Source organism: Odontesthes bonariensis, chromosome 24 (genome assembly GCF_027942865.1).
Source record: "Odontesthes bonariensis isolate fOdoBon6 chromosome 24, fOdoBon6.hap1, whole genome shotgun sequence".
Taxonomy (NCBI): domain Eukaryota; kingdom Metazoa; phylum Chordata; class Actinopteri; order Atheriniformes; family Atherinopsidae; genus Odontesthes; species Odontesthes bonariensis.
In genome coordinates this window covers 7086759-7110317 of record NC_134529.1, presented here as the reverse complement: position 1 = coordinate 7110317, position 23559 = coordinate 7086759, and the positions used below count along the sequence as shown (strand labels likewise).

The following is a 23559-nucleotide window of genomic DNA, read 5'->3' as shown; positions in this document are numbered from 1 at the left end:
GTTCAGAACTAAAATTGTGAACTTTGAACGTGAACTGTTCACTTTGAGCATGTATGAACTGAACTTGAACTAGTTCAGAAAAGCTGTGAACTGGCACAACACTGCTTAAGCATACATCTTTGTTTTAACAACATTGATTAATGAAATACTTTTTAAAAAGCATGGGCAATAAAACCCTCATTGAATTAAATGAACATGCCCCAACCCATATTTTTTAATGAAAATGTAATATTATAAAATATGTGCATGGGTGTCGTCATGACAATGCAGTTGCAAGTCACAGCCACACTAGAACTAGATCACGCTAACGGTCGTAGAAGGTCAACTAGCGACATGAAAAGGACCAAACTATGGAAAAATGGATTTATGGAAAAATGGCTTATATAGAATCCACTAAGGTCATGTAAATAGTAGATACATGTGAATTCACAATTGTAATAAATGTGATTGTGTTGGCGAGTGGTGTGTTATGCTCATATTATTTTATATTTTAAAATGTCTAGGTGCACTCCAGAGATTTTTGCAGTGACCCTCACCGGCGCAAAATCTCAATCTCGCCTAGGCAAGCCAATGGGCTAGAACCGGTCCTGCCCCCCCCCCCCCCCCCTTCCAGAGAGCGTTTGGTTTGTCCTCCCATTTGGGCGAAACAAAAGCTTTGTGGTTCGCAATGCAGATGTAATGCAGTGCAGCTTTCTTCATGACCCAAGTTCTTTTTAGTCAGCCCAGGTAATGTGTTAGCTCAGTGTGTGTTTTAACTTTTGGAGGGACTGTGAACTCCTTGATTCATCCAGAATAAGTAAGTCATTTTTTCTTGTACATTTTCTTGCTTTTTGCTATACTTTGACTGCTAAGAAGGCTTGCTGCTGGTTTATTTTAACTGTGTGATAACAGCCCCCATTGAAACTAGTTTCGGCCAAGAGTGGCCAATTTGCCTGTTAATCTCTGGGAGGGGTCTGCATGACCCAAGTTCTTTTTAGTCAGCCCAGGTAGTGTGTTAGCTCAGTGTGTGTTTTAACTTTTGGAGGGACTGTGAACTCCTTGATTCATCCAGAATAAGTAAGTCATTTTTTCTTGTATATCAGGCTGCTTTTTGCTATACTTTGACTGCAAGTAGGCTTGCTGCTGGTTTAGTTTCACTGTGTGATAACTGCCCCCATTGAAACTAGTTGCAGCCAAGTCAATGAGCAATTAGTGAAGCAGTACAAAGTAACTCCTGTTGTTGGAAGCGTCAGTCTTCAAGCGAAGGCTGTTGAACAAAGGCACTCGACTTTTTCAAGTCCGACTTCTTAAAGGACGATCTTTGTCTGGATGACATGATGGGGGATTATCTCAGATGGTAGAGCGCTCGTTTGTTGTATAGTAGCCTATTACGTATGAAGTGACCCTGGCACTACTCCATCCATCCTTTCATCCATTTTCCAGCTATCATAAAACAGCGCTTCGCTCATAATTCACACATAATCATCGCATATATGGCGATGTTTTTAACTTTTTATATTTTGCATTTTATACTAACTTTACCAACACCCTTTGCTATTTATTCGTCGTAGAAAATCTTACAAGTTTACGTTCAATATCAGAATAAAACACGACTTACTTTAGCGCTAAAAGTGTGCCAGGGAGGAGAGAGGAACCATGATTGGTCAAAAGTAAGCCCAAAGTAAGCCCACAGGGGGAAACGTGATTGGTCAAAAGTAAACCACAGGGAAACGTGATTGGCTAATGTGGGCTTACTTTGGGCTTACTTTGGCGAAGTTGACGGCACACAGTATCTGTGCATGCGAGAATTTAACTTTTCTTCTGTTTTCACATGGAGCATTATTGACGGGATGTCGTTGTGGTTATATATCTCGTGTTCATTGTATTTGTACTAAAACGCTATAAAACGCTGCGTCTCCACGTTTCCATGTTTGTGTTTGGCATGATATGAACGAGCCCTCGTACCCTAAAAACATGGAGTTTCGACGAGAGGACCCCACTGGTTGTCTAAAATTGGAAAAAGAAAGTAAAGTAACATGCGGTGTGTGTGTCAGAAAGCGTCTTTAACTTTACTAAGTTGGTTAACCTATTAGCTTATTAACCGTTATGGTAATGGACGATGATAAAAGTGAAGGTGACATTAAAGGTACATTACGGGGGATTAGCTCAGATGGTAGAGCGCTCGCTTAGCATGCGAGAGGTAGCGGGATCGATGCCCGCATCCTCCAAACTTTTCATTTTTATTTCTACTAATGTTCATTTAATTTAATTATGTTACATATTTCCTTCTTGTTTAATATTTATACATGTGATATGTATTTTAGGAGCGATGCAAAGATACGTTACGCCGGATCGTAACCCGTGAGTTAGTGTGACGTTAGCGCCATCTTGTGAGAGATGCCCTCCTATTACCTCCTCCAAGATCATTATTGCCTGGCCAGATACTGTTTTCTGTGGATAAAGACTATGGGATCAAATAAGAGTCAGAAAGATAGAAAGAAAGCGCGCACAAATTCTAAATTTGAAAAGCGCAGCTCAATTCTGCATGTTTTCGATGTTTCCCTCCTCCACCAGACCTGATTCAAACGATCAGCTCTCATCAAGCTCTGCAGTGGCCTGATAAGGAATCATTCGTATTATTAAAAATAATATGGAAACCAACAAATTGCACAGAAACTTCTCTTCAGTCCAATCCTCCATCCTGAGTGCAGGGCAGCTGGGGGCTTCGAGGACAGGAAAGGGGGCACCGGGCCAGGGATACCTGCTGAAAAAGAGATCATTTCTGATCTCTACTGGTCTTAAATTAACACGATTTTACTGGCATTACAGGCCCTGAAAGGCAGACATTAGATGTCTTATCATAATATCTCTGCACTAAGTAATATACTTTGATTGTTTTTAATGCGTGAGCAGAACTTATGACAATACAAGCACAACATTTTTAACAACTTTTGATTTTAATTCATACACTGAATTGTATTCAATAAAATCTGACATGCAGACAAATGGGCAGATTTGGGAGTAGGAGGGTTCGCAGCTTCAACAAAATGCTGTTTGAATGAATAATTAAAACACACCCATACAGACACCACTTTTTTTTTTTTTTAAATCATCAGAGAAAACGCCATCAAACACCGGTCTGTATCTGAGAGTATCTGAGAGTTACTGTCTGCTAATGACTCTTCGACAGTGTCCTCCTGTGATGAGGAGGTAGCCCAGCCTGGTTTGAATGTAGTTTCTGGACCACAAGTCGCTGCCCCGTCCCTCGCTTGTCCACTTTCTGCTCTGAGTGTCAAAAAGCAAAAGGTATCCGCTTGTTCTTGTTTAATTTCAATGTCTGTGCAAGCAAAAGCGGCAGGGGAGCGCCCCGACAGCAGATTGTCCGTCTGCTCGCGGTTTAATTTTCCCTCCTCACATGAAGTCATCTGAATCGTTGCCGTCCTGCAACACAAGACCAGTTAAGGAATGTTTCATTTCAACAAAGTAAACATGATTTCAGCTGCTTTTCCACTTCTAACAAATACATAATGATATGAACATGGTGACTCTGTGTACATGAATGATTTCTCTTTGTCAGTTCATGTCCTTACCTCATTCGTTTTCATGTTTTCACTCTGCATTAGTGTTGTGTAGTTCCTAGGGAGTACAAAGATGTAGATTAAAAACACAGGATGTACTTAAATGATGCTGGTGAGCCACATGTGATGTTTCCCCCACTCACACAGCAGGTGGAGGGGACAAAGACATGGAGAGGATGGATGAGAGTCGTTCCAGTTTTGGAACGAGAACATGTTACTTCTGTAACGATTAGTGCAGAAGTGTTTCAGAGCGTTTTAGAGCTGCTGGTTATCTCTCCATCAGCTGCTTTTAAGTTATAATCGGTGAAGTCAGTAAATGCAACCTGAGATATTTCCTGCATCTCCAGCCCACCTGAGTTCCTCCATCTCCTTCTTCTTCTTCTGCTCCTCTTTCTCTCTCTTCTTGTGCTCCTGGAGTTGAGCTTTCTTCTCGTTCCTCTCCTCTTGATCCCTCGATTCCTTCTCTGCCGCCAGGTCCGGTAAACGCTCGACTTTCGTTTTCTCCAGACGATTTACAATCTCATTGATCTTCTTCTCCACTGCCACGATCTTCACCTGCAAACACCAGCAAACGTTTTGTGATGAAGGCAGCTGGGAGATGATTAGCTTCAGTATGCAGAATAAAAATTGTGCCTCTGTGTTTCCAGCACACATGACACCTTTAACTTTGTTATCTCCCCTCTTTTAGTGGTCTGCTAACCTCTTTCTGCCGATGGAAGCCGATCTGTCCAACGTCCATGTCTCCGGTTTTCTTCAGGTTTGCCCACGGTGTGTAAACCACATTGATGTTGTTCATCTTACAGCCTGACGACACACAACACAAGCAGTCTCAGTGCGCTGAACAGACGACATGCAGAAAACTTCCTTAACTTTTTTACTTTCTTCTTACCCTGGATGCTGTTGTTTTTCACCAGCTGTGCACAGTCTATCAGCACCTCTGGAGGAATATCATTTATGGTTTTACCCTAGAAACGAGCCACACAGAACAGATATTGTTAGGTTAGACGCCACAAAATCATCATGATAGTGAACCCCCACCCTTTTGTACCGTGGCTGTGGTTACTTCCTTGTAGCTTTGCTTGTTACTTGCTTATTATTCACTACAAAATTGTACATAGTCAAAACAACAGTCAGAAACATAAATCGTTACTTACCTTTGGCATTCTCAGGTAAACGTGAGCTGAGGAAAGTTTGTCCACGTGAAACCTGGATATGGAAGAGATTTGTACAGAAGTCATAAATCTGTATTTAAATATGAGAAAAAAAGCCCCCAAAGAAGTCCATTTCCAGGATTAGAAACAGAAAACTAACAGCAAATGAGTTCATATGATATAGACTCGTGCTTCAATCAAACAAAAAATAAGTTAGTGAGAAAACTTTAACTAAACACAGAATTAAAATGGCATTTAAATAGGGGAATTTATTGATAAAATTCTGTATCTATATTCAAACTATGACGTATTAATTTAAAGTAATTTCCATCCTGTTTTTCATCATTTTATTCGTTTATTCCTTGATTCAGTGATAAAACCAACACTCCTTTATAAATAACTGAAGAATTTGAATATTAGCAGCCTTTTCCTCCTCCTTTCTTCCTTTTTTTTGTTCCTACATGCACTACATAAATGTATTTATACTTTATGTGTTTGTTTATATGGTCTTACAGTCAGTTATGACAAAAATGTACTGTAAATAAACTTATACCACAGTTCTATACAAAAATTATATATATATTATAAATTCAGAACTGTCACAGTGTGGTTGTCATTTTTTACAAGGCGCACTTTTTGCACACTTTATCCCTGCTGTATACCCTCTGTCATACACTTAACATACATTAAACTCTATCATTTGAATGACTTTTGCTTACAAACTGGGTTTGTAACCACCTTACAGCTGCTCTGGGAGTAACCTCACACAGATGTAAGCTTTAAAATAAAGACGAGTCTCACCAGAGATCTTCAGGCCATCCGTATTTGATCAGATCCTCATCTGGAGACAAAAACAGCCTCATCTTAAATGTAATTTTATACCATGTGTGGTTCATCAATAACAAAACAGCAACACCTCAACCAGGCAGAACTAGCATACAGAGATCAAACGAGGACAATCTTACTTTCATATTTGTCCCTTCCCATGTAGATTGTGAATGGAGGGTCCACCACTGCAGAGGAAGCAAGAAACAGGTAGTTAGGGAGTGAAACGGCAACATAAACTGGTGCTAAACACGTTTAAATCACATTCAACTGAAACAGGCTACAAGCTAACACCGCTGTTAGCCAAACGGCTGCCGCACTCACCGGCACTTGTGAAGTAAAACACCATTTTACGGGGATTAAAACTCGCTCAAAACAAATGAAAAGTGGGTCTATATAGCCTGTGAGCAAACACGCTACTTATAATCAGTAAGAAAAACCATAAGCTGAGCGTCTACTGAGCGTGCATGTACAAATTGACCCGGGAAGTTGTTAGCTGCCTGAGTGAAGCTACAGCAGTTAGCACGTATACCGGAAGTAGAAACATACACCTACAAATTAAAAGCTCCTGTCTGTTAATGCCTGTCTGATAATATTTTGTATTTATATCACAGGCTAAGTGCACCACATTTCGTGTCCCCCCCTTTTTTTTTCCTTCCCATATTTCAGTGACCGTTTATCCTCGACAGCTATAAGAAAAGATTTCAGATAAATTTAAATGTAATCATTTGAATGCTAATGATAGATACATATGCGCCTGTATCTAGAGACAATTTGACATTTAACAGGAGATATTGTGAATATGAAAAGGAAAAGAAACATTTTTCAACATACAGCATTTGGGGACAATGATCCTATGGAAAGCCAAACGAGTCATAGTTAACATACTTCCAAAATGCCATCTGGTGTGCCTTTATAGGCCCTTCACGCATTAAATAAGCACCACCAGGTGTTCATTTATTATTTGCCCTTTTTAAGCTGAAACTGATGCATCTTTATTATGCATCATGTCAAGTGTGAATGTATAGAGGAGGAACACATGTAGATTTAAGAAGTCAGATGTTTTACGCTGATAAGGTACAATTTTTTTTAATTTCCCCCATTGGGGGATGAATAAAGTATTTTTGTATTCTATTCTATTCTATTCTATTCTATTCTATTCTATTCTATTCTATTCTATTCTATCCATGTGTGAAAGAGAGTAATGTTGCACTGAAAGTGTTAGGTAGTTGTAACTTCTGGGATAAACCAACATTAACAGAGGAGTGAGCCTCACCGTTTGCACCTCGATCCTTGTAATTTAAACATGCCGTTTATGTAGGTAAACGGCTTACAGGTGAATGAGGAACAGAATGGGCGGCTGGATAACTCACATGTGACTTTAATGACTCTCAAAGTGTGGATGCAGCTTTGTGGCCTGAAACTCCCCCAACAAATAGGAACTGGAGATAAGAATATATTATATATGATATATAATAAGTCTTATATATATTATAATAACATTATGAAATAATCTCAATCATATGGATACAGAAATAAAAATCAGTCAAATTAAATCTGAAGCCTGAGTGGATACACAAGATTTTGCCCTTGATATTTTGTTAAAGGAGAGTTGATTAGAAATATCTAAGAATTTGTGTTGGGTTCTCTATTTTTTATCTTAAAATTAGAGTCCTTATCTACTTTTACTCATTTTGAGCACCTCAGAGCACAGTAATTGTTATCAATGTTAATTCATCTTACAGCCTCAGAGATTTTATTATCAATAAAAAAAAAATGTGCTCACTGCTGAAGGTGCATTTTCGAATAAAGTTGTCTTAAATAAAAGAGAAAACAAAATAAATAGGTTTTATTTTCAACGGAAGAAGCAGAGGTATTCAAGCTTTTATTATGGCAAGTAAATTGAGGATGTGCAACACTTCCGCTTCCGCTCTGGTTGTGAAACTAATTTGAGGCTAGCGCGCGCTGTTCAAAACATAGAGGAGAAACGCGCGCGGAGGTAGCAGTATAACCTCCAACAACTGGAACAATTTATCGGTTTATGTCGCTTGACAGAAATAATTTCGGTAAGTTGAGTTAAATCTCCACCGTTGTGGTGTTTTTGTTATTTAAAAATGTGGTTGTCTTTCCTCTAAATCGCGTATTTATTTATAAAAACGCTGAAATGACTTCGTTGTTACACGTCAGTCAGAACTTGCTTGTGTTTGACGCTAGATTCACCGACTTTTTGTTTAAATGCGTAAACATTTAGTAATTTTTAAAGTTTGTATGACTGCTAATCGATACTGATATGCTAGTTCGTTTGTGTTGAAGACCGGAGTCACCTTTGCATAAGCTAATCATCCCGCCAATTACCTCCATTCTTTTGCTCTTCTGTTTGCGCTTTGTTGTTTACCGCCAAACTTGCACATTTGTGCGCATGTAAGATTATACATTCAGTATCTAGAGCCATCATCAATATTATAGTCGACCACTAAGTACATGCACGTAAAAGTCTGTGGGCTTTACAGGCTTCTGAACGTTAAATGCATTCATCGTTCTAGACAGTCACACCAAACTCCAGCAAAAAACCTGCCAATTTAGCGTTTAACACCTAAAAACGAGTTCATATTGCATTTCTGTTTTTTGACCTTTTCCGACTCCACATGGGACTTTTGAGCTACTTCTATCGGCTGCTTTTAGATCCCGATTTCATAAATGTTACCAAAGGAATTAATATTCTTATTGATATTTTGTCCTGGACTTGTATTGTGAGATAAGATGTTGAAATTATTGCACGTTTTGGCTTTCTTTTTTTTTTTTAAACCATATATTCTGGAAACGGCTTTAATATATATATATATATATATATATATATATATATATATATATATATATATATATATATATATATATAAGCATTTGTTATTGTGCTTATTTTAAGCAGCCAGATAACACATTAACCCTGCTCCATATTTATTACTTAAGCTTGATGCTGTACATTAGTTTATTCCTGTACACTAAGTCATGATTTAAATGCTTCTCTCTGTTTTGAGTTTTGATTAGTTTGAAGTTTTGTTTTCTTCAACTCAGAGGACCTTATCATGTCACACTGTGTGCAGGTGAACTTTGAAAATGATACCCACCACTACCAGGAAGCGAAAACTCTCCTCTCTGGACTCCGACAGGTAAGCTGTAAAAGCAGCAGGATTAAACAGTTGTGTGTAGCATTATTGCTTTTCAAACTCCAGTTTCACCACGATTCAAACCGTTGTTTCCATCTGTGGAAGACCGAGAAAGTTTTTTTTTTTTTTTTTTTTGAATCTGTGACGTTGAGGTTGTTTCTGATGTGATCTTTTGTTTCATACAAAAGTCACCCGGCCAAAAGGGGGTTGAGCGGAGAGTTGTCGCCGGTGAAGAGGAGATCTCCAAGGAAAAAGCCGGTTGCACATCAGTCGCCACATAGATCCCCACAAAGACTAGCAGGTAGGACAGACAGGTGCAGATGTTGCTCTTTGGGCTGGAAGTATTGATTCATCTCTTTTTAATCAAGCAGTTGTATACATTTTGTTGTCCTTGCTTCTTTTTCAAAGGCTCGCCAGCCAGGTCGCCTCGTAAATCACCACGGAAGCCTTCTGTGGTTACGAGCTCCTTCTATGGCAAGCAGAAGGTCATCTATCTCACTCCACTGGAGAGAAAGGCGATAAAGGAGTCTCTGCCTTCTCCTCCCGCTGCCCTTCCCTCCCCTCCTTCTTTGGCCAAAAAGCCAGTAAAGAAAACGAAGAAGAGTGTTAAAGAAGGCATCAAACACAGAAAGAAGTCTTTGGGGTCTGGCAAAGGGGGGAAGATGGGCATCAAAAGCTACGCGAGATCTACAATGAAGACAGAGCCGTCCAAACTCGAAAGCAGGTTTGTTTTCACCGACGTTCACCGTTTCATCAATGTGCTTTTTAAGCTTTGTATCTGATGATTTTAAATCCTTTTGCAGTGTTGCTGCTAAAACAACACCCACCGCGGCCGCGGCAGCGCCCGCCGGCAGCAAACTGGTAGAGCCCAAGAAGGCTATCGCCCTCACATTCAGCACCCTGAGGCCCAAGCCAAAGATCTTCGTTGGAGCCGCTTTCTTCGGTACGGGGAAGAAACCGACATCCATGTACAAAAAATCTGCTCCGAAGCCTTCAGCCAAGCCAGGTTCAGTCCCAGCGAAGAGCAAAGCTTCGCTGCCACAGAAGAAGAGCGAGAAACCAAAGCAGCAGGCGGCGCAAGAGAGGACCCCACAGCAGGAGGAACCGCAACAGGTGTGTGTGTGTTTTAGAGGTCGGACGGTAAACTGTAACCTGAATATTTTGTACCATTTCCCATGTAAAGATGCTTTGTGTTGCTGTTATGTATCAGTAAACCTAACTTCCTATTCTTTAAAGATAAAATAACACCATAATATTATATCATCAGGGCGTAGTTTAGACTGAAATGTTGCCATTAGAGCTGGAAGTTACACTTGTGGTCCCGTGGTAGGTTACAGCACGCACACTAATGTACAAACAACAACAAACTTTTTAAACTAAATAAGCCACAAGGAGATTATGTCAGTGAGCGCAGAGCTGAGAATCCTGGGTTTTATTAAATTAATCTGCAGCTCAAGTCTTTTCAAAAGGCCCCATCATAGCCAAGATGGTTATTATTCTAATTCTTACATTTGAAAGCGCTTCAAAAACTTTTTTTTTTTTTTAATCTCTGGAGCTTCCATTTTAAACTGAAAACAATCAAATATGAGTTGTGGCACAACTATTTGCTTACTTTTGATCAAACCTTTGGTGCATTATGTGTCACGCACTCCTTATTTTATCACGGCTGCTAAAAACACCCACGTAGACTCACTCGTTCATGGCTCCTTTTTCTGAGGTCATTTGTTAAATTTCCTCTATAAGAGCTGCAGATTAATTATCAGTGAGCCTGAGAGTCATTGCTTATATTTCAAGTTAATGCTGATGTTTTGTCTGTGCTTCTGAAAAGCAAATTGAGAAGGAGGAGAACCGACCGAGCCCCAAGCGAGTAGCCGAGTTTGATCCCACAGACTGGGACGACTTTACTGATGAAGACCCACAAACTCCACAACCACGGAGGTACTTTACTGATTTTTTTTTTTTAAGTTAATGACAACACTTTGTCTGCTCTTGATTTCTTTGCTTTCTTTCTTTTTTTTTTTTCTTTTACTGCACATTAAATAATTTGTAGACTCTTGACTCATAACTTGTTAAATGCCGTAAACATGTGTTTACCTACATTTAATGAACTTCATCTCCCTCCTTCAGCTCCCCCACCGTGTTAACGAAAACATGCGGGATCACCCGGGAGCTTAAGATTGTGTTGTTCAAGACCCCGAGACAAAGTCCAGCCTCTACAGTTTCATCCTTAAACACAGAGGTGCGCACATCACATCCTCATACAATAGAAATGTTGGCTTTAGGTCGAATAGTTGAAATATCGTCTTAGGGAAAGTCAACCACGCCGAGGCTAAGCTGTGAGGTGTAAAGAAACTACAAAAATGGCTTTAGATACTTCATCCAGCACATTCTTATCACATCGTTACATAAAGGTTATCATATTTATCATCATATTATAGAAAACTACTTTATTATCAAGGTTTGTGATTAATAAAGGAAAGAAAAGGTAAATATATTCTTCTTCAGCATTCGGAGTATTCAAACAGCTCTCATCCGTCGTTTAGTTAATTTAGAAACCTTCCCAAGCAGAAAAGACCAGAATGTTTGACCCGATCCTTTGAGTTTTATAGTTTGTTGGCAGCATGGTGTGTTTTCCCCTCTATCACTGGTTTTAATTGTCAAAAAGGCAATTATTTAAAAGAAATAATAAAAAAAAAAATTATATTTGTGGTTATTTTAAGCTTCAATTCAGTGAAATTTCTTTGTTTTTCCAGGATGAGTCTCAGGCAGAAGGTGGCGAAATAAACGCCACCAGAACGACCTCCAGCCCTCCCAAAGGTTTGTTTTATATACATGACTGTACAACATGAACAAATCCCCAAGATTATCCTCTTTGCTTTATTTAAATTGAATCAAATGTTTCTTCCAGAGTCTGCTGCAGCTGTTTATCCCATATTTGGTTCGAAAAGGTGAGGATTTCATTTTATTGTCTGTTACCTCAGAGCGTGTACAGCATAACCTTGGATAAATGTTTTGGATTCAAAAGATGGAATTACCTTTTTAAATCGTTTCTGTTAGAGATAAAAACCTGGAAGTTTAAACAGATTAGCAGCTGTTAATGTAAAGTATAAAGTAACCTTACTGAAAGTCTTTTTTTTAGGGGGGTGTTTATGTCTGACTGATGTTTTTTTTACAACTCAAACGCTCCATAAGTTATGTTTTGTCTTGCAGGTTAAAGAGCGCGGTCCTGCGGCCGCCGGCGTCCTGCAGCACCCCCTCTGGCGCGTTAACGTCCCTACAGCCTCCTGCAGCGACCAAGGAGCGAAGCGTTCGCAGGAAGAAGGAGAAGCAGGACAATGACCAGCTCATTATTGTAAGTTAAAGGGTTTTGTTGTTTTTTTTTGAAAACCTGGACCTTATTTCTGGAGTAAAATACGTTCATCTACTCACCGATAACAGTTTGATGAAAGTCGGCAAACTGAATATTTGAATCACTGGAGATCTGCGTATATCCATATAACGGGAGAGAACATGGCAGAGACAATGCAGCCTCTAAATAAGGCATTATCTGTCTTTATTTCACCAATACTTTAAGACGGATGATGTTATCCAGGGATATCGGGCGGGCTTTCTACACACACATCTACTGGGATGATAACGGTGACATCAGTTCCTCATGTATTTGTTAGGATGCTGGTCAGAAGCAGTTTGGAGCAACAAACTGCAGCTCATGCGGGATGGTTTACAGCGCAGACAACCCAGAGGACAATTTCCAACACACCCAGTTCCACCAGCGATTCCTCAACTCCATCAAATTTGTTGTGAGTCCTCCCTTCTTCCCTCAGTCCATCTTAAATCGAAACAGATACATGTAGAAGGATTTAAAACTGAATGTAAAAATGACGTTTGAAACTGGTTCTAAACCTGATCAGAGCAGTATCGACTTTCATGATTTCCAGTCATTAACAAACTAAATGTCACTTTTAATTCACTCCGACTACGTGATGATTGCTGTTACAGCCGTCGGCAGGAGTTTGTTTCATGCAGCGTTGTGCCGCTTGTTGTGTTTCAGGGCTGGAAAAAGGAGCGAGTGGTGGCCGAGTTCTGGGAGGGAAAAATTCTCCTGGTCTTGCCCGATGATCCCAAATATGCCGTGAAAAAGGTGCAGACCCGCACACTCGATGCACTTTAGGTCATTTCTTACAGTTTGTGACAAAAGAGACGTATTCTGAGGTGTGGAAGCTTCATCTTTAATGGCGTTTGTTTGGTTTCAGGCTGAGGACGTGCGGCGTGTCGCAGACAACGAGTTGGGTTTCCAGCAGGTGACTCTGAGCAGACCAGCGCAGGCTAAAACCTACCTGTTCATCAACACAGAGCGGCTGGTGGTGGGATGTCTCGTCGCTGAGCCCATAAGACAGGTAGCATGTTTGCATCCTCCTATTCTTTTAATGCTCTATAAAAGTCATTATAGCTTCTTGTGAGAAGTTTTTGACCAAATGTGTGAACCCCGACAGGCTTACAGAGTCCTCGAGCAGCCGGACCAACGGAAGGACATGACGAAAGATGACTTCATGGAGCGCCACCGAGCCTGGTGCTGCTCGACCGTCCCAGAACCAGCTCTGTGCGGGATCAGCCGGATCTGGGTCTTCAGCCTGGCCAGGCGACAGGGCATCGCCTCCCTCATGCTGGACACGGTCAGGTAAGGCGAAACAGCCCCACAGTTTCAAAAATTAACATAAGGTTGAGATGTTCAGAACTTAACGGCACATCTTCGCAGTTGGATGTTTATTTTGCTGCTTTGGTTCTGATTTCCACAAATACGTAGTGAGCTCATAAAGACGTTTAATTTAGCTAAACATGTGCCCTAAAAGCAGGTCCAAGAAGTCGTAAAAAAAAAAAAAAAAAAAAAAAAAAAAATCAGGTTTTACAGCTCAATTTGGAACAAAAAAATTGGAATCTTGACTTTTTAATAACCATAAACGGAAATTAAACCTTGTTCAAATTATTAATATTTATTTTTTTTTAAATAAAAATTTCCCTGAAGAGATTCGATTAGTTTCTGCCTGTAATATTCCTTTTAATATTTTAAGGAGCGCTGCCGAAATTCACCCCACAGATAGTTTTTACTGTAGTAGTGCAGCAAAACTGAAGACCTCACACAGTTAAGACCAGACAGCTGAATCATTGATAAAATGGTGGTCTGGTGGTTCATTAACATGAGTAAGACTATTATTAATAGATCTGGCTAAGCTGTTCCACACTTTATCATCTGTCCCTGATTGAAGTTTTACTTCTCAGACTGAAAAATGTTCACATTTAACCCAGATTTCTAACAAAGGAGGTGAAGGCAGCATCAGTATGACTCAGGCCCTGTTTACACGATAGGAAGACGCAGATATTTTCCTGCATTTTGGCCTCTCATTTACACCAAAACCCAGTTTTTAATCACAGAAAACGATTATTTTTAAAACCTCCGGCCAAAGTGGAGATTTCTGATAACGCCGGTTATGTGTTGCCGTGTCAACTGGGAGAAACAGCGTTTTAGGTTCTTAAACGTCACATTATGCGCCAGAAAATGTGTAAATGTGGCCTCAGTGCCACTTATGGGAGCTCCAGCAGGTTCAATAAACTGGAAAAATCTGGTTAAAAAGCAGCTTAACCTCATCTGAACAGACCGATCCGGGCCACGTGTTAAACGTTTACCTCGTTGGTTTTTCCAGGAGCACGTTCATGTACGGCAGTCACCTGACCAAGGAGGAAATCGCCTTCTCAGATCCGACGCCCGACGGCAAACTGTTCGCCACCAAGTACTGCAGCACGCCGGCCTTCCTCGTTTACAACTTCATTGCGTGAAGTTTGGAAGGAACTCGTGTGTGTTCGTTAAAGATGCAGCGTTTCAGGCGTCGGTTGGAAATAACTTCATATGCAAAGATGTTCCAGGCTTTAGTTGTGATGGTCTAAAGTTTTTAGATGGTTCATGATGCATCTCTCAGTATTTATTCAGTGCTGTTTGTTTCACTGTTAAATGTGTGTAAGAGGTTCGTTCTGCAGTGACTGGAAACATTTCACAGGTTGCATCTATTTGTTTTGACTTTTGTTCAGGTTCATTTTTTTTTAGATTTTTTGTTATCCTTCTTGGTGCCAGTTTAAGCTTTTTTTTTTTTTTTTTGGCACTTTAGAGATAAATGTCTTCGCACAATGACTCGTAAAGTGGACGCCCCCCTCACTGTTTAGAGGCATTTCTACTTGTACATAGATTTAATAAACCTATTGCTTATGTTTCATGATTGCAGCTTGTTTCTTGGTGGTTTTGTAATAGCACATCGATCTTGAAGAGTCCCAAACAATCTATAAATTAGTTCGTTTACATGAGAATTACTCTGTTAAAGAGGTTTGTCTGCTTTTAAAGTCACATTAACATCAAACAGAATAAGGTCCTTTATAAAAGTTTTCCAATCTAAATAAGTTTAGTTTATTTGTGACTTAAATCTAGCAACAAATCATGAAAGCATTTTACCAAAGTTTACTGTGAGCGACAGATACAGAGTAACAAAGTAAAAACATTTATATGGTAACTTGACAACAGAAAAGATGACAAACAGTAACATGAAAATGTAATTTAACCATTCACTGATAGGTTTCTACATCCTGAACATTTCCAGGAATTTGTGTCTGAATTCATTCATGAAGTCCCAGGCAGACCGGACCTCTAACGTGAGAATATAATAAGTAAATCAGTCGATAACGATCACCTCAGAGGGTGCTTGGTCCAGCGGGGCGTTGCTCTCTAAGGCCTGGACGATCTGAGCCGCTGAAGGTCTGTTCTTTGGCTCTTCCTCGGTGCAGAGGTAGAACAGCTCCACCACCCTCCGGTACGAGCTGCCCAGAGACTCTGCGTCCAGCTCCGGCCTCGTCCCCAAACACTCATAATACGCGTCATCATTGAAAAACTCCTCCATGGAGTCCTCTGAAATACAAAAAGTATTCAAACAATGTAATGAAATACTTCGTGCTTTAAGGTGGAGACTCCTAACCTTTGTTTAGTTCATGGAAAAAGATCTGATTGGTAGAGCTAATGCATTTTTCTGACCTTCATCATCATCATCATCACCATAATCCAGCATCTGCAGGTGAGGCATGTTCAGAGTCATCATCTCCCACAGAGTCAGGCCGTAGGCAAAGATGTCGGCCTTGTCCGTGATCTCGCCTTCCTCCAGAGCTTCCTTCGGCTTCCACGGCTCTGTGCCGATGTATTCGGCTTTTGGGTCGGACACTGAGGACAGAAATGATCTTTAATGACTGAATAACTACTGACCTGATGGCACATGTGTGCGAGACAAATCTCCTTTTTTCGGGGCAGAAAAACAAAGTAAATCAACTGTCATAATCAGTCATTTTCTGACTCACTGGTGATAAACTGCACAACTCATTTTCACTTCTTCATCACAGGAAATCGGACCTTATTGTGCTATGAAGAAACAAAATTAACCTGTAAATCTGACCGATGAATTGCTTTAGTTTTAAGAAATAATTGAAAATATCAAAGATACGAGAATATTAGTGTTAAAGGAAAGCAGTCCATCACCTCACCGAGCCTTTTTTTTTTAAACTAAATGTTTACAAATTAAAAAGAAAACACATCTTGTGCCCTGATGATCTGTGGAAAATTTTACAGATGAAGAAAAATGTTGTTTCCCAACTTTGTTCCCAACCCAACCTTCATTGCTTAAAAATAAAGCAAAATAAATGGTGCATTTTCTGACTGCTGCTCATCTTAAACCCTGAAAAACACAGCATGGATAGCACACGAGGTGATCAATAGTTTTTTTCCCCAAAATCAAACTACACATAATTTCATCTGATTCAACTTTATCACCTTGATCCTCAGGCTGCCTTTTCTACACATTACAAAAGCTGCAAAATTACAGTTAATATATCCCAATTTCAAACATATCAAACCTTGAAAACACAGGCTTAAACCTGTTGGAATAGCTGCTTTAAATTTTATAAATGTAAACAGATATTTGAGTCAGATCAGGTTTGAAACTGGAACGTAACGCCTGATAATAGGGTTTGACAGGGTCAGAGGGTTAAATGACACATCATGGTCTCTAATTTTCACACCTGGAAAGACACCATCAATGTTCAAAGGTATAAACAGGTTTTAGAGTAACATCTGCTCCCATCCAGGCATCTTTTTAGGCAACGGCCTTGAAGACAAAGCTAATCCTGCACATCACTGCATTCTGATTTTATTCATATCTTACAGAGCGTCCCAATTTTCCTGGAATTTGAGTTTTAGTTTGACAATTTGATGCTGAGAAATCAACCTATGAAATAAAATAAGAGCTACAAAACTGTATCAGTGCTCCTTTTTCTTATTTCTGCTTGTTTGTACAGTGATGGTGACATCTTTCCTCCTCCTGTAGTTTTGAACACATTAGCTAAACTCCTGACAATTTTCTGATATTTAGAGGTTCTCTCTGGCCATTATGTTGCTCATAGTGAAGTTATGGGGTCATGGTCTTTTTACATTTTTGACATTAATATCAAACTAATGCTCATCAAGTTGTTGAATATTTAAAGTTAAAGTAAAGGCCTTGAGATAAACAGTTGGTACCGATAAACTGCAGCAGGAGAAGGTGGGTAAACTCTAACCAAACGCTGGAAAACAGTGTGAAATATGAAGTTTTTGTTGGTTCAACGGAGCTGTTCTTAATAATAATGCTAAATATCTTCACATTAAAAGCAACAGGCCAACTTCAGGCTTCTGTTTCTGAAAAGCCTGTTGATGCATCATACAAAGTTAGAACTGTATCAGCACCATTCTCACATCAAAACTAATCGAATATGTACATAACTAAAGATAAAGTTCACCTCTCATGTTCTCATCGAGCTGCAGAGAAACACCAACGTCACAGATCTTCACGGCCTCGAAGTCGCCTTTGATGACCACGTTACATGACTTCATGTCGCCGTGCAGCAGCTTCTTCTCATTGTGAAGATACTGCAAAAACAAATGGACAAAATGACGTTTTGGTCAAACAACCCATAATCTTTTACATTAAATGATGTTGAAAGACTTGGGAGCAGAAGGCTGAGATGATAGAAGCACCTAACGAGTGTATTAAGAATGTGAGATAATTAGTTTGTGACGCATGAAAGATAAAAACGAGCAGGATTTACCTGTAGGCCGCGAGCCACATGCAGCGCCACTTTCTCTATGTTGGCGGCGGCGAAAGCCTTCAGGCCGTCCTCCCTCCTCTTCTCTATGAGGTCGTTGAGGGACTGCTCGCCACCGTATTCCATGGCCAGACACTTGGAGCCGTCTTTGGCTGTGGCAAACGCTCGGAAACCTTGACACAAAGACACGGAATTAACCCCGGAAATGAAACACTTGAAATCTGCAATAATAATACAGAGGCTTAGCACTACATGGTTGTGCTTTGTGGGGATGAAAAAGAAGACGAAAACCTACAATTAAAAGTCATTCATTTTCGTTAATGTTGATCATGCAACCAGCATGAATTTTAGGACCAAGACCCAGCTGTAAGAAACGTTTGCAATGCCGTTTCACAAGATTAAAAGCAACTAAATATTAACACTATTCGCTACAAGCTGCTAAAAACCAAATAAGTAAATCTTGGGAGGTCTTTCTAAGTAGTGATTTCACAGTAAGTTGCTTTTAGTGACATAAAGCACCAAAATATTTGCTTATTTATTTTTTTCCTGCATACAGCGTGTTTGAAAAATACTTTAACAGGGATAAACACAAGGACATTTACTGTTACCTCAGGTGCCACTACGATGATAATCAATGTAAAACCTGTGTACAGCCTGATTGGTAAAAGACCAAGATCATTGGATGGGATTGATTAGCTGAAGCAAACAGAGCCTTTAACAGCTGGAAGGGGAGTTTATGACCAACTTAACTAACAGAAACTAAAACACACCACTCCTATTATAAAGGATGACAGTAAATATTGTGGGATCTGGTTCTGAGGAACTGCTTTGTGACTTTGTGGAGGTTTGTGTCAGTTGTTGTGTTTACGTGGACCAGTTTTAATCAGATTGCCTGGTGTAAACACCTCAAGCAAATCAGATCGACACCTTCAGAACAAGAGGGGTGATTTAAATCTTATGATAATCTGATCAACAGGAAAGTCTTTGGATGTGTAAAGAATGTGAGGATACATCATGCGGTGCTGCATGCTGGGACGTTAGCGCCATCTTGTGAAGAACACGGTCCCATTTCAGAACATTATTGCCCGGTTAGATTTAGTTTTCTTTGGCCAAAAATGGTCACATCTAGTGAAGAAGAGAAGAGAAGAGATGGAGAAACAAAACAGGAGAAAGAAGATGGAACCTAACAGGAGTAACTGAATCACACCATTGATTGTAATATATGCTAATTAACAAGCAGGTAATGTGCTGAAATCTGATCCCTCGCAAAACCCAACCCCACTTTTTCCGGATAACTTATCAAAGTAAACAAACGCCTCGAAAATCCATTCAGAAATAAGTTTAATCATATGAAGTCAGGTGAAGTGAGTGTTATGAGTAACTTTACAGATAATAAATATGTGTTTTAGTGTTGAAACTCATTAAAAATGTGATTATTTTAACTTTCAGTGGACACATGCGTTTAGCATTTGGTTATTAGGAGGATTAGAAATGGACTGATGGTCCATGATGGACACTTAGAAGAATTAAGGATTGCTAAATGTCATCCAGGCTTCCTGATCTGAACTGAACTGTAAAGCTCCATTATTATACTTTCAGGCAGCAGAAGTAGGCTTATGCACCGTTAGGATGGGAACAAAACAACATTTTTCTTCTTCTTCTGTTAAATTTCCCACAGATCATCAGTAAGGCCCACTTTTCACATGTGAAAGAGATTCACTCTGATTAATGCTCTGTACCGTCTGAACTCACCATGATCAGATGTCTGTATTTGTAAACACTGGCAGCTGAATCTTTAATTTGAATAATTTCTATCAGATTGAAGCAGTGTTTGTTCGTGTAACCATAGCTAACGTTGCACAGCTGGATCACATTATTTTTAGGAGAGGTGAAAAGGTTCATCGGTGCGAACGCTTCACTTGTAATGAAGAACAGTCCCGACAAGAATTTTTTTTGTCACAAGTCGTTTTCTTAAGAGGTTCCCATAGTATTGGATAACTGTACATGAACATCTACTTATTAGCCTGAAAAATAAGATTTTGAGCAAACATAAAGGCGACAGCGACATTTTAAGTGAATATCTCTTTTATTTCCCTTTGGAAATCAACTATTCATGGCCTTGACCTTACTTTATGATTTCAGGAGGTTTTGTAGAATTCTGAGTTTAATGTCCTGCTTCTTGTGAGGATATATCACATTTCACCCAGTTGAATATCAATATAGCTGTAGCTATAACTAAATCCACTGCAGCTCTCCCAGTTTAAACTTCATCCTTTCTCTAAGGCTTTATTTGTGGTTAATTTATAGCTGGATATAAACTTTTAGATGTCTCTTCGAGGTCTCACTTCGAGGTACATGCATTTTTATGTAAACTCCACGTCATCCTACTGTATTTTTGACAGACAACTACAATACAGAATCACAACGTGCTACATCAGCTTGGAGCGCCTGAATCTTGCCTTACCAACAATGTTTGGGTGACTGATTCCCTTCAGGACTTCTGCTTCCTCGTTGAGGCGCTTCTGGTAAACAGAAGTCTGTTTGGATGCACATTTGCTGTTGATCTTCTTCACAGCCCATGGTGACGCATTTAGCTTTCCAACCCTTTGGATTCACAAAGCAGCTTAATGTCGTTGAGTTTTTTTTTTTTGGTTAAAACGTACACAAACATCAAAAGTAAGTATAGTAGGTAGATCTGGTAAGTAGCCAAATTAAGCTTATTCTTAAGCTTCTCTTAACATCCTCATTACTTGATTAATCCACTATTTGTATAAGCTCTGACGATACTTTCTAATTTATGTACAGTATGGAGAAAAAAAACCCCGAGACATTTAATACATTTAACGTTCTCTCGCCTGAACAAATCATTAATTAATTTGATTACTGAACATATAAAAGACACGGAGAGTAATGGAGGAAAAAATATGTTAGTAGAAGAGTAAATTTAAGCTTTTAATTAAAAGGCTCAACAAAAACCTATCCATGAGGTAAACGTTGACTCCAGTCCCACAACCGAGCTTCTTCATGAAAGGTGAGGCAGGGATGTTGACGGGGGTACCACCTCCGCTGCTTCCAGAGCTCCTAGAGCTCCTCACCCGGACACTTTTGGGGGTTTTAAATACGCTTTCGTCGGTAGAGGCCATTCTGTCAAAGAATAACAAACTCATCATCAGTTTTCACCGACCTATGCTCACTTAAACGGTCTAACTAACTTAATTGTACTCTGTGACTTTAAACGTTAACATATAACAAAAAGTAAGTGATGTTTGATGTATGTGACACACGCCGAATTAAAGTTTGAAATATCTAATGCTCTTCAGAGTATGTATCAAGTTGTCTTAGCCCATCACCATGTACAACAGCAATAAAATAAAAAAAATTGACTTGATTTTGCGAACAAAAATGGTGTTTGGCGGAAACAGAAAAGGCGTTTTATATTTTTGTTAAATGTGGTACTTATGAACACGTTTGGCTGCTTCAATATTAAAGTAAACACTGAAAACAAGCTAAATTAACAGTCAAAATTTTCTTGTCAACATTATCACTTCATTTGGTGAACCAACAATGGCGAAGACAGCTATAATAACTGCTAAATTAACATCAACCGCTATGTTAGCTCTTACGGTAAACAGTTTGACACGTTACTGACGTCAACGAGGCGACAGTCCCAGCAAAAGTGCATTTATGTCGCATTCAGAAATGAAAGGTAATCGTTTATTAAAAAAAGTAATGTTACCTGGGTTTCTCTTCGCTGTCACGACAAAATATCTGCAGTCAAACCGCGCCTTACATTCAAAATGACGGCCAGTACAGATACGGGGACCGAAGAGGGACAAACTGAGTGAAAGTCGTTTTTTAAATTCTATTTTTAAACTACAAAATACGAGAGCGAGATTATATGTTAGTTTTCCTGATTTAAAAATACCCCAATTAGTGTAAATTGTGCTGTGAAAATATATCAAGCATATTCTGCAGAAGTGAAGACTACTGAACAGTTGTAATACAGCTTTTAACCAGCTGAGGTCAGTCATGTTTGATGACACTAGGTGCAATGTGTGTGTTTTTGTTACAAATCTTATGTATGTAGTATGTTGCAGACTGCAGTTTCATCATTTATCAGTCCACTATTTCAGATAGATTTCAGCCCATCGCTTCCTGTCTATCAATGAAATCCGATTTAAACTAAATTTGAACTATTTTAAAGCCTTTAAGCAAGACAAATAATGCATTGTCATTATTTTTTTCACTCTCTACATTGTGGTAAAAATATTATAAGTTTTTTTTATTACTTTTATTGGTACCTTGTTTTATCCATGATTTAGTTTTGCAGCAAGTATATTTATTTGTAAGTAGTCAGCAGCATTGTGTTGCATTGCACTGAAACGTTGTGTTTTAAAGCTATCATACGATTTCACTGTAAATGTGTCGGGGACATGTGCAGTACATAATCAAATGTTCAGATTTTTGTGGTCTTCATCACATGCTTGCTGCCTCTCCAACATCAGTGCCTTGCCTGAAAGAATTTCCTGACTGATGATGGTGCAGTTGACCTTCACTTTGACCCTTGTGATCCCATTTTTGTTTCATCTCCTTCACACACTGCAGATGGTCCTGCAGCTCAGTCTCCTCATTGTATGGCAGGATAACCATTTCATTATCAGGAAGAACAGCAGGAATGCAGTCTGATGACAAATGGATGTAGAAGGGAAGTGGGACTGGGACTTTCATTTTTGTCCCAGTTTCTTGTTCCCCTGAAGTGAAATGAGCTCATGTTTGCGAGCTCTTCTGGCACATTTTTTATGAAAAGAGACTCGGTCAGTTTGTGATCAGACAAAAGAGGAACATTATAACAAAAGGAGAACAGTGTGTGATGTTGTGATGGATTACAGAGCAGTTTCAGCATATAATCAAAATACAAAGATAAAATAAAGTAGCATGAATCAAACTTTTTTGACAGGCTTATTTGTGCAACTTGAAGAGATATTTGATTTGCAAATATTTTGCATTTTATTGTAACGCTTTAATGAAGCTTATTGTTCATATTTGAGCATAGTTACTCACTTCAGTAATATTTTCTGTGTTTTGTGCATGATTTCATTGTATTACAACATTTCATCGATGGAGCGCTCAGTTTCTGGTGTGGTTTCACCTCATTATTCAGATGACAACAGTGCTCTGCAGCTGTGCCAACTGTTATGGAGATAAGATGCTGATTATGGATGAATACCTCACACAACTTTAATTATCCCTTTAAGGTCGCAGTATGCAAAGACTTCAGGATCATCCAGGGTGTACGTGTCGTAAATCTATCCATCCTCTGATTGTGGTTTTTACATCTGGAGTTGCACAGGACTGCAGCTCATAAAGACCCATTGCAGTTTAGTGCAGAGATACAGCTTCTGCCATTCAGTTTAACTCTCCTGTTCTGTCTGTATGAACACTAAGAACAAAAACAAGAACCAGTGATCATATATAGCATGAGATCAGTGAGCTGGGTCTCAGACTGTATACCTCCCCCTGAAGTTGGATAAAAATAAAAAGTCTGAAATAAACAACTTCAGTTAGACTACTGGTAAAGTTCATGCAAATCTGTCCATATTTTTAGGTACAGATGATAAAGCACTTTGAACTGTTTGTACATGAAATGTGCTATACAAATAAATTTGATTTGATTTGATTTTGATAAGTGTCATCAGTTAA

At 39.3% G+C, this 23559-nt stretch overlaps 3 protein-coding genes and 1 non-coding gene across 4 annotated transcripts; 2 read left to right on the top strand and 2 right to left on the bottom strand.

Moving 5' to 3' along the window:
• Positions 1–2134: 2134 nt before the first annotated feature.
• Positions 2135–2207, top strand: trnaa-agc (transfer RNA alanine (anticodon AGC)). The gene has a single exon. It is a non-coding gene; the product is annotated as a tRNA-Ala (tRNA).
• Positions 2208–2917: 710 nt separating this feature from the next.
• ccdc25 (coiled-coil domain containing 25) lies at positions 2918–6049 on the bottom strand. The gene is made up of 9 exons (XM_075458712.1): positions 5858–6049; positions 5674–5721; positions 5510–5549; positions 4712–4763; positions 4447–4522; positions 4258–4361; positions 3910–4112; positions 3570–3615; positions 2918–3420 (listed from the first exon to the last, which is right to left on the bottom strand). Exons 1-9 carry the CDS (start codon positions 5880–5882, stop codon positions 3391–3393), a joined length of 624 nt encoding a protein of 207 aa, XP_075314827.1. The 5' UTR covers positions 5883–6049; the 3' UTR covers positions 2918–3390.
• Positions 6050–7514: 1465 nt separating this feature from the next.
• esco2 (establishment of sister chromatid cohesion N-acetyltransferase 2) lies at positions 7515–14965 on the top strand. Its single transcript, XM_075459019.1, has 15 exons — positions 7515–7599; positions 8635–8700; positions 8886–8998; positions 9106–9421; positions 9501–9810; positions 10526–10635; positions 10825–10936; positions 11451–11514; positions 11606–11645; positions 11908–12049; positions 12366–12497; positions 12749–12838; positions 12951–13094; positions 13191–13375; positions 14397–14965. Exons 2-15 carry the CDS (start codon positions 8648–8650, stop codon positions 14527–14529), a joined length of 1944 nt encoding a protein of 647 aa, XP_075315134.1. The 5' UTR covers positions 7515–7599; positions 8635–8647; the 3' UTR covers positions 14530–14965.
• Positions 14966–15172: 207 nt separating this feature from the next.
• Positions 15173–21664, bottom strand: pbk (PDZ binding kinase). The gene is made up of 7 exons (XM_075459021.1): positions 21596–21664; positions 20836–21003; positions 20324–20463; positions 17863–18032; positions 17554–17683; positions 15767–15949; positions 15173–15643 (listed from the first exon to the last, which is right to left on the bottom strand). The coding sequence occupies exons 2-7, from the start codon at positions 21000–21002 to the stop codon at positions 15411–15413; spliced, it is 1023 nt and encodes a 340-aa protein (XP_075315136.1). The 5' UTR covers position 21003; positions 21596–21664; the 3' UTR covers positions 15173–15410.
• Between the last annotated feature and the right edge of the window lie 1895 nt (positions 21665–23559).